This window comes from Trachemys scripta, chromosome 3, assembly GCF_013100865.1.
Source record: "Trachemys scripta elegans isolate TJP31775 chromosome 3, CAS_Tse_1.0, whole genome shotgun sequence".
NCBI lineage: Eukaryota > Metazoa > Chordata > Testudines > Emydidae > Trachemys > Trachemys scripta.
Window position 1 is genome coordinate 79,489,219 of NC_048300.1, and position 15,288 is coordinate 79,504,506.

Genomic DNA, 15,288 nt, shown 5'->3' on the forward strand with positions numbered 1-15,288 from the left:
CAGATTGTGATGCTTCACATCCTTACATGCATTCAGTCCATTTAAAGAATGTGAAGCAGACAATTTTTTTTTCTTTTTTTTTTTCAATTTTGCAGTCAGCCTGACATATCTTTTAAAGAAGGGAATCAACAGTATGTAAGGAATTCAAAATGAGATAAAAACACTATTCAAATGACTGAACTATTAATATGTATATCATTTATTTTAGCACTTACTCATAGTAACAGTATGTACCTAATAAGTGAACAAACTATGGAACATGTTCTCTGACATTTTAGAATGTCAAGCTGTATTAGAGAGAAAGTGGGTGAAGTAATATCTTTTACTGGACCAACTTCTGTTGGTGGAAGAGACAAGCTTTTGAGCTTCACAGACTTAACAGAAGTTCATCCAATAAAAGATACTATCTCACCCACCTTATCTCTCTCATTCTGGGACCAACATGATTACAACAACACTGCAAACAAGCTGTACCAGCACATGCTGTACATGGATAGGCAGAATTCCATGCTAAGTGTTTCAAGCTAAGAAAAGTCCTTAAAATGCTGATAAATAGCAAAATGTTGAGTTCAGGTACTTCAGAAGAGTTTATGTTCAACAGGATACCCAGGGGATCACATGGAGTTTTACTGCACAAAAATAAACTTGTTCTAGCTCTCTACCCAGTGCTTATTAGGGTTTGTTGTTATCCAGTAAATCCGATTTCTGACTAGCTCGGTAATAGTGCTTAATATTAGTAAATCCAATCCTCCCTTTTGTCATGGCCTTTCTAAAGTTGATTGCTTAACCCTGGCTTTCTTATTTCCCCAAGTGAATTTGTTTACTATGGATGCCATTGATTGGATTGGCAAGAGACTCCCTGGAACTAAAACTGGAAGTGTTTGAAAGATGTTGTTAAAAATCTAAACAGTCATCCATGCTAGTAGATAATGCGACATCAAACAGAAAGGATTTAAAACTAGAAGGGCCAAGCAAGTCACTAAATTGAATATGCAGAGATATAGCTAAGAATACATCCCTCTAGTGCAGGGCTCTGTTACTAGTCATGTAGGTAATGAAACAGAAGATACTGAAAGGAAAGTCTCTCTTGAGTTAATGGAACATGCAAGAGAAGTCTCTGCATGTTCGTTTGATGACATTTCAGATTATATCACCAGGAGGCCTGTACCCGATAAAAAATATTGAGAGTTGCACGTCTGCAGAAAATGGAGAGGGCCTACAGTTGTATTCAAAAGTGAATAGCAAAACTCCGTGGTTGCTGGGTAAATCTCATGGCCCCCAAGAAGTGATGGCAGGGTTTTAATCAAAGCAGTGCTAGACCCAGTCACATGCTAAGAGATCTAGGGAAGAAGAGAGCTCCATGAGTGCCTTTGGGGGTGTGAATTCTAGTGCCTTTTTCACTGAAGGGAAATGAGTGTGTGGAGCACAGGCCTGCCACCCTTTCCAAGGTGCTTGAGGGTGAGACCTAACAAACCAGGACTGTGAGATTCAGTTAGACTTGGTTGTGAAATATCTGAATGTAAGTGATAGGCCAAACTATGATGTGATGCACACAGACTCAGAGATTTGCCGTTTTACACCTCAGTAAACTCTTCACAAGATAAGGAGTTCAGTTTACATCCAACTGTGAGTGTGTGTGTGTAATCCTTTAAAAATATAAAACATTGTGTTATTGACTGGGCTAGTTTGAATATGGCTGCCACCTAACCACAGATAGTGTGTGATGATGTGTTCATGAGCATCTCCAAAAGAGAGAGGCGGTTGTAAAACGAATTATTATGTAATCAAACATTTTGGTCTAAAAACTGAAATATACTGCTCAAATATACACTGAAATGCAAGTACAATATTTATATTCCAATTGATTTATAATTATATGGTAAAAATGAGAAAGTAAAACATTTTTCAGTAATAGCGTGCTGTGACACTTTTGTATTTTTATTTCTGATTTTGTAAGCAAGTGGTTTAAGTGAGGTGAGACTGGGGGTATGCAAGACAAATGAGACTCTTGAAAGGGGTACAGTAGTCTGGAAAGGTTGAGAACCACTGGTCTACACTACACAGGTTGACATAAGGCAGCTTATGTTGACCTAATTATGTTAGTGTCTCCACTACAGTCTTCCTCCCCCCGAGGTAAGAGCCCTACTGCACTGACATAAATCCACCTCCATGAGAGGTATAAGGCTTATGTTGGTGTAGTTAGGATGATGCACCTCTACCTCGATGTAACGCTGTCCTCGGGAGCCAAAAAATCTTACCGTGTTATAGGTGAAACCGCGTTATATTGAACTTGCTTTGATCCGCTGGAGTGCGCAGCCCCGCCCCCCCGGAGCACTGCTTTACCGCATTATATCCGAATTCGTGTTATATTGGGTCGCGTTATATCGAGGTAGTGGTGTACAGTGTCTGTGTAGACACTCTATTCCTTACATTGGCTGTTGGCAGGAGCCATGAAATTGATAAGCAAGCCGAACATCTAAAACCCAGCTGTCTTCCACTCCCCTGGAGAGCTGGGTGGCTGGACCCCACTTCTGGTTGGGAGCCGGGGTGAGAATGGACCCTGCTGGGAGCTGGGGCAAGAAGTCCGGGCAGCTGGACCCGACTCTCGGCTGGGGGCCCAGACAAGAATGGACCCTGCTCCCAGCTGGGAGTCAGGGTGAGAAGTCTGGGCAGCTGGACCCTTCTCCCAGCAAGGAACGGGAAGTGGAGGGGGAGGGCAGCCTGCCGGGAGCCGGTGGGGTAGCAAGGCTTCTGGCAGGAAGCTGCCAGAGGAGCTGAGAGACTGGGCTCTCAATTCCCCACACTGCCTCTCTTAGGTTAGTGGAAATGCTCCTGGTGAGGATGCACACCACCTACCCAAGGAGGGTAGTGTGGACATGCCTAAGTCAACCTAATATAGGTCAATTTATATTTATAGTGTAGACATAGCCTAAGAGGCTGGGGTATGTGGTGGCAGTAAGCTTTAAGCCATGTTTGCATCATCCTAATCCTGGGCTGCTCTGGGGGCTGGAGAGGACCATGGTGGCATAATTTAGACAGTCCTGGGGGGGGGAGTCAATTTAAATTATGACAGCATCCCAGGTTGCCTTAAAGGCTTCAGCATTGTGTGCTTGTGATGAAGTTCTTGGAAGGCAGCCTTTTGGCTATCTTCCACAGTGCCTCCAACAGGTGTATCCTCCCCAAACTTCAACCAGGGCTTTTCGGGCCCCTTTACACCTCTGTGACTGTTTGACCCAACACAAAGTGGGCAGAGTGGTGGTGAGGTTCTTACTGTTGGACTTAGTTTTAATTTCCTCTGCTCAGTTGTGATGCTGAAACAGAAATATTTTTTCTTTCCTTTTAATGAATTCTTATTCTGCTCTAGGATTATCAGGTGAATAAAATTTTAAATAAAAACACAAAACATTTTGTTCCAAATGAAATTTGTATCGCGTCCAGAATACCCCTTACTTTATGCAAGGAATACTAAGCTCCTGTGGATCCTTTCTATCTGCTAACTGCAGTCAGTCTTCTGAAGTCACCTCCTCTGTCATAGTCATATCCCTCATTTTGTATAATCTTCCTTTCCATCTGCAGTCAAGCACTAAAAGGTTTCCTTTCCTCTACTCCTCACAATTGCACTCTGTCATTCCAACCTCCTCATCCCTCCAATCAGTGCTCTGACTAACTCTCCACAAAATCTTATACACCATCACAGCCATTCTTTCTGGAGCAAAGCTAGCATTCTGTCCCTGAAAGTGGAGAGGAAAAAAATTATATACGGTTCCTCTGTGTGACCACAGTACCTCCTGAATGTGCTAGGGCCTCTCATTTGGGATGGATTCTTCTTCTTTTTTTTTCTTTTCGATTAACTTTTGTTGCTTTCCCTTCCAGTTGTTGGGGAAAGAGTATTCTACTCGTCGAGCCTGATCCAGTTTTCATTGGAGTTAATGGAAAGACTCCATTGACTTCAGTGGGATTTGGAACAGGTCCTTTATCTATTGTTCATGCATATTGAGGAGGGAAGATATCTGTGCCTGTTTCTCCAGACTCAGCTCATGGGATTTGTTTGCTCCATGTTTACCACTCTGTCTCATGGAGTACTGAATTCACCAGTGAGCAGTGTTTTACCTGAACTATAGTAGAGCAAACAGAGTACCTGTTGCTAAAACTTGAAATCTTTCCTGACCAGTCTGCATTTGGATACATTATGAGATCTCAACCAATTTTTTTTAAAAACCTTTCAGAATAGATCTCTAGTACCGTGCCGGGGGTCAAACAAGGTAGGGTTTATTTGTTTTCTCATCCATTTTCTCTTCTCCCTCATACGCAGCACATGAAATACAGCACCATACCTATTGATATTTCTACTTGCATAATCATTATAACTGGAAGATTTACTCTTAACACCGTCTGGATGAAGGCTGAATTATTTTGATTTTAAGTAGGTGGAAAGTTGAACATCAGTACATTAGAGCAAAAAGTACTCATGCCTACGTTACCTGTATACATGTTTTTTCCTACTATGAGTCTTCCAACTAAATTGTTTTTTAGCTGAACCTTTATATTACTGTGGCTTTGTCTGGTAATAAAAAGGGGATCTTGGCTTCCAGCTGTTTCACTAGAAGTTTACTTTTGGTCATAAATTATGACTCTTTTTGCTAAATAGTACATTAATCTCATATCTTTTGCAGATATAAACAGAAGAGCATTTGCAAATCAGTACAGAAATTCCCCATGGCTTCTACTGTGGAGATTACCAGCCTTTCAGCAATAAATGATTTCTACTCTTGTATCCTGGGTCCTGGATAATTATTGTTTCTGTACAGTATTTTAGGCTGAATGGCATGGAAATATTCAAGTTAAAAAGTTGGCATGAACTGTATAGCTAGTATCTTTTTCTACAATTATAATACTAATGTAATTTTTCATAGTAGTCTTGTTGGACTCCAGCCTAGCAGATTCATGTATTTAGATTGTAAATTCTTTGAGGCAGGGACTGTTTTATGATATTATATGTTTGTATATAGCAACTAGCACAGTGAGGTCCTGCTCCATGACTGGAATCCCTAGGCATGACCACCAAATAAATCAATAATACTTAGAGTAAAATTATTTTGTATTTTTATGAAAGAATTGCTGCCTTAAAAATGTCAGATTCCAAGGCCACAAGGGACCCCTATGAGCATCTAATCTGACCTCCTGTATAAAACAGGCCATAGACCTTCCCCAAAATAATCCTTAGAGCAGATCTTTTAGAAAAATATCCAATCTGGATTCAAAAATTGTCAGTGATTCATAATCCACCATGACCCTTGGTAAATTATTCACTGGTTAATTACCCTTAATGTATGTGGACTCGGGAATATTTTACTTATAATCTGATTTCTGACACTGATCTTGTTTAAATCACTTCACGACTCTGCTTCAGCTTTCCCATCTGTAAAATGGCAGTAATAGTACTTCGCTACCTCACTGGGCTATTGTGAGAATTCATTTGATGTTTTTAAAATGTTTGGAGGCAACTTCCCCTCCCCCAAAATACTATATAAATGCTGCTATTATATATGCCTATATAGTGATGTATTCTATAGATTCTATTAGCAAGAATTTGGGATGACCATTTTATGCTTGGCAAAGCCAAAAGTGAATAATCCTATTCCACACACATGTAATATTGTATTTAAAAAAATCAATTTTCTTGCAGGCTGCTGACATACTTTGGCCTATTTGCTAGTAAGAATCTGGCTGTTGAAATAGTTAAGGAGTTTGTTTCAATTGAAGTATGTATATATTTGTGGTATTTTTGATCGGTACGGGTATTCTGCTTATGGAAATTTAGTAAATATTTATGAATCAAGTAATTTATAAAACTAGATGTTATTAAAACATCGGTATTTTTTTTTGCTCTTGTCTCCATTAGATCTGTTTATGTTTTTTGAACTTTAACTCACAGAGGTTACAGATATTATACTTGCAGCTGGTAGCAACCGAACTTTAGAAGTTTTTGACCTCAATGCAGGCTGCAGTGCAGCAGTGATACCAGATGCTCATTCTAGATCAGTCCACCAGATCTGTCAAAATAAGGTAGGTATTTTATTGATTTTTTTTTTAATATTAACATACACAATGAATAAGGAGCATTCAGAAAACATTAGGTGATTTAAAAAACTTGCTCTCTCTCCTGTGCAATGTATTTAGTGTACAATAAGATCAAAGGGCTAGATCATCACAGCCTTTATTTAGCTGCAAAGAGGAGTAAGCAAGATATTCTCTTGCTCCATGCTTAGCCCTGCTCAGGTGCACGACAGTGCTCCTCTTCTTACTCAGGGTAGATTGTAACATTACAGTCTAGTTTAACATGAGCTATTTACAGCAACCAAACTCCAAAATACATTTTCGACATCACAATGATTTTATAGCTTTCTATTATCCCTATTTGATTTTCTCATTTAGCTTTGCAATACCCTGTTCAATGAAGCTTCTTAAGAGTCCTCCAAATCTATTTATTTCAAAACATTTTAATGCAGATAGATTACATTTACATTGTGTTTTTTTATGAGACCCAGATAGATTTTGTGATAGAGGGAACAACTTGAATTAATAGTCTTTTGCTAAGGGCAGTGAAGATAGGTCTAAATTACACCGACCTAAGTGCTGGTGTGGACAGGGCTATGTGAGTGTGAGTTTCTCCCGCCGACATAGCCTCCACAGCTTGCAGAGTAATTAAGTCCACGGGAGAGTTCTCTCCCATCGGCTTAGAGCGTCTGCACTAGCAGTGCTGCAGTGGTGCAGCTGAAAGCTCTGCAGTGTATTTAGCCTTAGGGTATGTCTACACTACGAGAGTAGTTCGATTTTACTTAAAGCGAATTTGTGGAACTGATATTACAAAGTCGAACGTGTGTATCCACACTAAGGACAGTAATTCGACTTTGTGAGTCCACACTAACAGGGCAAGCATCGACATTGGAAGCGGTGCACTGTGGGCAGCTATCCCACAGTTCCCGCAGTCCCCGCTGCCCACTGGAATTCTGGGTCGAGCCCCCAATGCCTGCTGGGGCAAAAAATGTGTCGAGGGTGGTTTTGGGTAACTGTCGTCATTCAACCCTCACTCCCGCCGTCCCTCCGTGAAAGCGCCGGCGGGCAATCAGTTCGCGCACAGTTCGCGGACGCCACAGCACTGCGAGCATGGATCCCGCTGTGATCATCGCTGCAGTTATGGCCGTTGTCAACACCTCACACCTTATCATCCACCTTTTTCAGAGGCAGATGCTGAGAAATTGGGCGAGGAGGCTATGGCAGCGCGGTGAGGACATTAAGTCTGAGAGGGGCACAGACCTCTCACAAAGCACGGGACCCCACGCCGTGGACATCATGGTGGCAATGGGTCATGTTGATGCTGTGGAACGGTGATTCTGGGCCCGGGAAACAAGCACGGACTGGTGGGACCGCATAGTGCTGCAGGTCTGGGATGAATCACAGTGGCTGCGAAACTTTCGGATGCATAAGGGAACTTTCCTGGAACTTTGTGAGTTGCTGTCCCCTGTCCTGAAGCGCAAGGACACCCGGATGTGAGCAGCCCTGACTGTCCAGAAGCGAGTGGCCATAACCCTCTGGAAGCTTGCAACGCCAAACAGCTACCGGTCAGTCACGAACCAATGTGGAGTGGGCAAATCGACCGTGGGGGTTGCTGTGATGCAAGTAGCCAACACAATCGTTGAGCTACTGCTCTCAAAGGTAGTGACCCTGGGAAACGTGCAGGTGATCATAGATGGCTTCGCTGTGATGGGATTCCCAAACTGCGGTGGGGCTATAGATGGAACTCACATCCCTATCCTGGGACCAGACCACCAGGCCAGCCAGTACATTAACCGAAAGGGCTACTTTTCGATGGTGCTACAAGCACGGGTGGACCATAGGGGATGTTTTACCAACATCAACGTCGGATGGCCGGGCAAGGTTCATGACGCTCGCGTTTTCAGGAACTCTGGTCTGTTTAGACGGCTGCAGGAAGGTATTTACTTCCTGGACCTCAAAATAACTGTTGGGGATGTGGAGATGCCTATAGTGATCCTCGGGGACCCAACCTACCCGCCAATGCCCTGGCTCATGAAGCCCTATACAGGAGCCCTGGACAGTGAAAAAGAACTCTTCAACTACCGACCGAGCAAGTGCAGAATGGTGGTGGAGTGTGCTTTTGGATGTCTGAAGGGGAGATGGAGAAGCTTACTGACTCATTCTGATCTCAGCAAAACCAATATCCCCATTGTTATTGCAGCTTGCTGTGTGCTCCACAATCTCTGTGAGAGCAAGGGGCAGACATTTATGGCGGTGTGGGAGGTTGAGGCAAATTGCCTGGCTGCTGATTACGTCCAGCCAGACAGCCGGGCAATTAGACGAGCCCAGCAGGACGCGCTGTGCATCCGGGAAGCTTTGAAAGCTAGGTTCCAGAGTGAGCAGGGTAACCTGTGACTATTAAGTTTGTTTAAACAGAAGCTGAACCTGCCCCCATTTCTTTACCCAGTTAATGTTGACTATCCTCTCCAGTTACCAACCCCTTTCCCCCCCTTCCAACACACCTTTAAAAATAAAATAAATGAAACATTGTTCATTAACACTGTTTTCTTTATTAAGGATTTCGTGGTAAAGTGTTGAAACTGGGACGCAGACTGTGGTGGGGAGCACGTGTAGTAATGGAAAGGACGCTTCTAAACTCGAGGAATGACAGGCTCCTGCTCCTAGAGCGGTCCGCAGTGGTGGACTGGTTGTTTCAACAGAGCCTGCCACCCCTCCTTTTCGGGACTCTGTGTGTGGGGGCTATGTGACTTTGTGGCAGGGGAGGGCGGTTACAGATCCCCTGCTGCGTGGCTCTGTCATCCAGGCTAAGGACCGCTGCATAAGATCTGTAACCGCCCCCCCCCGCCACAAACTCACATAGTCCCCCCCCACAGAACATGAAAACCACCTCCCAGACTGACCAGGGTGCCTAGTGACTGCAATGTGTGTGTGACCTTCTGCTGAACCTGCCCCTGTGTCTGTACCCTGGTAAAGGTGACTGTCCTTACCAACCCCCTTCTCCCCCCCGCCTTCAAACACACTCCCCTCTAAAAGAACATGACGGAAACAGTAATTAACAGAAACATATTTTTTATTAACAACTACAAAGTTAGGGGATGAAACTGGGATGGGGGCTTGGGTGAGGTGCTTTTGGAGTGAAGGAAAGGACTTATCAAATCTTTGGGAATGAGAGCCTTCTGCTACTTGAGCAGTCTGCAGGGGTGGAGTGACTGTTTTCACGGCCCCTGCCGCCCCTCCTTTTTGGGACTTTGGGGGAGGGAATGGGACTTTGTGGCGGGGGAGGGCGGTTAGAGATAGAATGCAGCAAGGCTCTGTCCTCCTGCCTCCGGTCCTGCAGAATATCTACAAGGCGCCGGAGCGTGTCTGTTTGCTCCCTCATTAGTCCAAGCAGTGTTTGAGTCGCCTGCTGGTTTTCCTGCTGCCACCTGTCCTCCCGTTCGCTGTGTGATCGCTGGTATTGTGACATGTTCTCCCTCCACTGGGTCTGCTGTGCCGCCTCGGCTCAGGAGCAGCCCATAAGTTCTGAGAACATCTCGTCCCGTGTACTTCTCTTTTGTCGCCTGATCTGCGCCAGCCTCTGGGAGGGGGATGCCGGGGTAGCTCGGGAGACGCTCGCAGCTGTGGGATGGGAAAAAGGGAGTGAATTCCTCACAAAGATACAGTTTTGCGAACAATGAATATAGTCTCTCTGTGAACAAGACCATGCACAGCACCTATCACATGCGCACTCAGTACAAGGTTGAATTTTTGGCCTTCCCATTGAGCGCCTGGGGTCTTGCATTACAGATCACACAAGTGGGGCCAGACAACGGAATTCGGCTAGCAGGCGGACATGGTAAGCTGTAGACTTTTGGCTGCTTAAAGCTTAATTTATAGCAGTACCCTCCTTTCACGTTCCAAGCAATGCTCCTAGCATTGGCCAGTTCCTGCTGCTGGCAATCCGGTCAGCATGAACTCTGCCCCTGTCCCACCCCCCTCGTGGCTGTCCCCGGGAACAAACCCTGCATGCTGCCCCTGTCCCGCTTCCACCGCGTGGCTGTAAACCGCCGGTTACAGTTATGTAAAGGAACAGGCAATCAGTGCCAATACTAACATTCCCCTAATTCAAAGCAGGTCACCATGAGTGATATCACTCTGATGAGGATTTCGGAGATAGAGAAAGAGCGCATGCTGCGTGAATGCCAGCAAACACCAGGGCCGTATGCCACCATGCTTTGCGAGGCAATGATCCCGGAGTACTTGCTACTAGCCTGGAATGGAAAAGTTTCCTACCATGGAGGACGCAATAAGGCCGCTCTCCCCAGGAACCTGATGCAAAGCCTTTCACAATACCTCCAGGAGAGCTTCGTGGAGATGTCCCAGGAGGATTTTTGCTCTATCCCCGGACATGTTGACAGAATTTTCCAGTAGCTGCACTGGCAAGGACTAAAAACTAGGCCCTTTAAATTGCCGCCAGGGGAAGCCTATCCGCCCTGGTACAGCACACCGGCTTATTTTTACCTCTGGATCCAAGCTTTTTGTTATTTTGAAGAGTTCTTGTAACAAAACACAACTGCCAGTTTGTACAGATACAATAGTTGTCAGTGAGGTTTGAACCATAGACCTTCAGTGTCAAAAGAACCACTTGAGCTAAAGGAGAACTTTTACCCAGGAGACAGTAGTAGACTGTATGGCACTAGTCACCAGAGACATCACATACACTGAGCTGATGTATTATATACACATACCTCTTACTGGCTCCCTGTTCTATTATGGGCTCAGTTCAAGTGCCTGATCCTCCTTTTCAAAGCCCTTACACGAAGGCAATTAATCTATCTACTGGATAGGAATATGTGGACCTTCAGGGATACTTCTCTGGGGCCAGGGTAGAGCAGTTTCATTGCAGGTAGTCCATGATGTTGGAACCCCTTACTATAAGAAATCTGGATATGACTGACATTTGGAAACAGTACAAAACCCATCTTTTGGGGGAAGGCCTTCCTCCAGTGATGCAGAAAGAATGACCCAGTGACATTTCTCATGAAATAGTAACCTGTTTAAAAGCAAAACCTGAACCAACCTAAAATCCCTCTGTTTGTGATTAGAAATAGCTACAGAAGCAGACATGTCAGTGGAGGTGTCTGCAAACTGCTTATGTGTGGAAGCTGAACTAGTGCCTTGTTCAGTTTCTTGTCCTAAGAAACCAAGTTTAGTTGGGAGTTGGTGGATGGAGGCAAGAAAGTGAGGGAAAAGAGCTTTGGAGACTAAGGAAGCATTGATCTTCATCTGCTTTTCCTTCACTGTGAGCCCAGCAGCCCTTTTTGGGCACTTGCAGACCTCACTGTCCATTACAAAAAATATTTTTTCCAATTTAGTTTTTGTAATGGAAAGTAGTCATTGGATCACAAACTGCATCAGAAAGTCAACTGGATTCATGGAGACTGGAGGAGAGAAAAGGGACCTCACAGGTCCTGGGAATGTGAAAAAAAGAAAGTGTTTGATTTTTTTTTTAAATTTATTTACAATATGTATAGCCAAAATTGGGGAGAGAAGATAGTAATTTTCTTTTCCCTACTTTCTCCCTGCTTTCTTCTAGGAAATACTTCTCCTAGTGGAAGGATATCTTAAATAATGCCTCTCCCTCAAGTTGTTTTTTAAAACAATTTTTTATAATAATTAAATGTGGAATAACTGAGACATAGTTTAATAAAAGTAATCAAGTTTGGGGTGTATATTTAGTAGGCTATTGACATATTTCTCCGATGATTGATTATAGGCACTCTGCATTCAATCTACCGCCACACAATCTAATCAAGTCACACACTGATGATAATATTAATTCACGCAATGGAGTAGCTTATTTCTACATTAAGCGCCAACTTCTCATTTGCATTTATGCTTCAGCACATGGACTTTCAGATTTATAGTTGGATCAGAGGATTTGGGATTTTTCATTTTTTTTAAAGTTTTGATTCCCTTATACAACTACAAAGTTTCCTATATAATCTATAACTGAGCATCTTATTGTATTACACTTCAGCTTTTAGAATATTGTTCAGCTGTGATCACTTGATATATATTTTTTCAAGTGTTTTGGTTATCAGACTGAAAAATCTGAATTACACATTATTTTGAATGACTTTATGAATATTCTGTCAGATAACCAAAACCAGGCATAAGCAATGTTGTGAATAAGAGTTTACTAATGTGTTTCCTTAATTTTCTTCCAGAAGTGAGTGATTTAATAAAAAAAGAATTTCAAATTAATATAGCCCTCCTTCAGTTCTGTGATTAATAGTTTAGTACATGTTCTCTGCCATGTGCAGCTGGTGTTTGTTTGTCAATATTATGAGTTAAACATTTTTTCAAGGATTCCTCTTGTGTGACTTGATACTGCTTATTGGATTTAGGATCATTACAGCCCAAATGTAGTTACCATGGTGGAAAATAGTTTCAGTAATTTTATTACAAACCCCACTCCTCCCCAGTTTTCTTCTGTTACTTATAACTAAGGCTGCATTTTAGTCGTGGGTATTTTTAGTAAAAGTCATGGACAGGTCACAGGCAGTAAACAAAAATTCATGTCTGTGACCTGTCCATGAATTTTACTATATACCCCTAACTAAAACTTGGACTGGGGCACCGTGGGGGTAGGAGGGGGCGGGTGGCGGCACCCAACCCCTGACCTCTGCTAGTGCTGGAGGATGGGGGGCAGGTGGCGCATGGCCCAGGACCCCCGCTGGTGCTGAGGGGTGTGGGCAGCAGGGCTGGCAGGCTCCCTACCCAGCTCTGATTGGCATTTCCCTACAGTTCCTAAGGGAGGGGCGGCCAGGGGGGCTCCGCGCACTGCTCCCGCCTCAAGTGCTGGCTCCGCAGCTCCCATTGGCCGAGAACCACAGCCAATGGGACTTATGGGGGGTGTCATCTGCGGGTGCAGGCAGTGCATGGAGCCCCCTGGCCCCTCCACCTAGTAGCTGCAGAGACATGCCATTGGGAGCCAGGGAGCACTCCCCAAGTAAGTGCCATCAGCAGGAAAAAAAAAATCATTCTCATGGATTCATATTCTTTGCTGGGAAGCTCCCATGGAAAGGGTATTAAAGGCGAAGAGCTGTACCATGGGTTAATGTGGAGGGACCCATCCCTCCCTGTAAATGTTTTTCAGACCTTTTTCCAGGCCTCAGATTTTCAGGATCTCTCCATGGAGTTTAGGTCAGTTGTGGGGCTGCAAGGTAACACTCATTGTGCACTCCATGGACAACAAATTCTGCCCACACCCCTTACTGGATGATTTTTTAGAAATATATGAAACTTTCAGGGTCTCTCTTGCTGTGAAGAGGGATTCCTCAGAAGGGAATGATTCTGACCCTATACTACTTATTTTAGGAAAGTATTGAAAATCCATTTACAGTGCTTTTGATCATGGTATTAGTGCTTGAAGACAGCAACCAAAGTGTTAAGGAGAATCTGAATCTTACAGCCAAATCTACAAAAAAAATATTTTGTAGTCAGACTTGATAGAGAAACTGACTTCTAATGTCAACAGTCCCTAGATGTATGAAAACTAGACTCTGAAATGAACTCAGTTATACTGAGAATCAACAGATTATGGTTTATTTTTTTTATAAGTGTCATTAGATCTTATTTAAATCCACATAAGTAAATGGGTTAAAGAAACTCATGTGTAATCCTCCCTATTATTGGAAGGTTGAGTTAAATGATGGGTGAGCTTATGTACTATACATGCTGCAATGTCTAGCACATTGGGGTAGATTAAGGATGGCTTTTCATCCTCATTTCTGAATGTCTTTGCTTCTGTGGGTTTAAAATAGTTCCTCAGTGCTACTTTCACATAACTTTTTGTGATTATCTGGAGATGTGGTCTGGTAAAACCCTTAACTGTGCTAAACTCCTTCAGTATTATTTGTAACACATACATGCTCAGACTTTTTTTGGCTTCTCTTTTTGCCCTGTCAGCTGAGTGACTTCAGGTTACTTCAGCAGAGAACACTTTAAAGCTGTGGACAAGTATTCATTTGGGAGAAAAATTAGAGGCACAAAGGCAGACTGTGGTATAGCAAAGAAAACTGAGCTTGTTTTATGGAAAATTGTAAATTAAGCTTCTAAATCAACTTGTTCAGTTACATAAAATACATTAATACTTAAAAATATACAAATCAATGGAAAAAGAAGTCATGAAGTCAACTCTTTAGTTATCGATATGTATATATTAGGGAAAAGCTCTTATAAGAGAGCAATCCTGCACTCAAGAAAATAGTAGGGACCAGAAAATCACTAAAGAAGTTTTTTTGGTAGCATGCCTACTACCGTGTGCTTGTTTGCTTATTTATTTTTATGTAGATGCATCACATTATTTTTATGGTTCTTGTCCAGTGTAGATGAGCAGCTATTCAGAGTTTGATAGACAGAGCCCTTAGGTTCTAGCTGACTACATTAAAAATTATCTAGCTCAGAAATAGTGGCCCTCTTGAGTGAAGTGAGTTGCAGATTGTTGTCTAAGTAAACTGACTACTCGTGCTCCTTTCTGCCTGAAAATTGCTGAGTAAGCGAATGAACCTTTTGTTTCTCTCAGAAGGTTGTCGGTATGTCTGGTAATACTGCCTATTGGGGGGAGACCTCTCTGTTATGAGCTTAGAGGAAATGAGGGATGACGTAGAGAGCAATAGGATATACCCATCAGCTGTTCTCCGAAGCTCCTTGCCTGCAAGCAGGAAAGAGCAGTAGCAGTTAGAAATCTCCTGGTTTTGCCACCTCCTAAGGGCCATACTGCAGGTTCAAATAACTCTTTTGCATAGTCATCAGGAAAATAGTGTAGCTTATTGGCTAGAGCACTGCACTGGGATTCAAGACATCCTGGGTTCTATTCCTGGCTCTGTCACTGGCCTGCTGGGTGACCTTGGGCAAGTCACTTCACCTCTCCATGTGTTTGTTTTCCCCATCTTTAAAATTGGGATAATGATACAGACTTCCTTTGTAAAGCTCTTTGAGATTTACTGATGAAAAGTGCTGTATAAAAACTGTGTAACAGGGTTCACTCACCACTCTGGCACCTCCTGCTGGTTGTCTTGGGAATTAGCTCTGCGTGTTAGTGCATCCTCTGCCTCGCCACCATCACTCCTGCTCTAGGACCTACGTCTCTCCAAGGACCGTGGCATCCTCTTCACTGACACAACCCTCCGGCCGTGCCACACCCTGTGGTCCCCCCTTCCGGGGGAACTGCAGTCCGCTGTTCAG

The 15,288-nt window shown here is 43.4% G+C and overlaps 1 protein-coding gene across 1 annotated transcript in view; it reads left to right on the top strand.

Moving 5' to 3' along the window:
- The window catches only part of WDR27 (WD repeat domain 27), a 200,446-nt gene that overhangs the window by 66,788 nt on the left and 118,370 nt on the right, over positions 1-15,288 (top strand). Inside the window, exons 19-20 of the mRNA XM_034765184.1 lie at positions 4,674-4,771; positions 5,945-6,066. Of these exons, the coding sequence (XP_034621075.1) occupies positions 4,674-4,771; positions 5,945-6,066 (220 nt within the window). The remainder of the gene's footprint in view (positions 1-4,673; positions 4,772-5,944; positions 6,067-15,288) is intronic.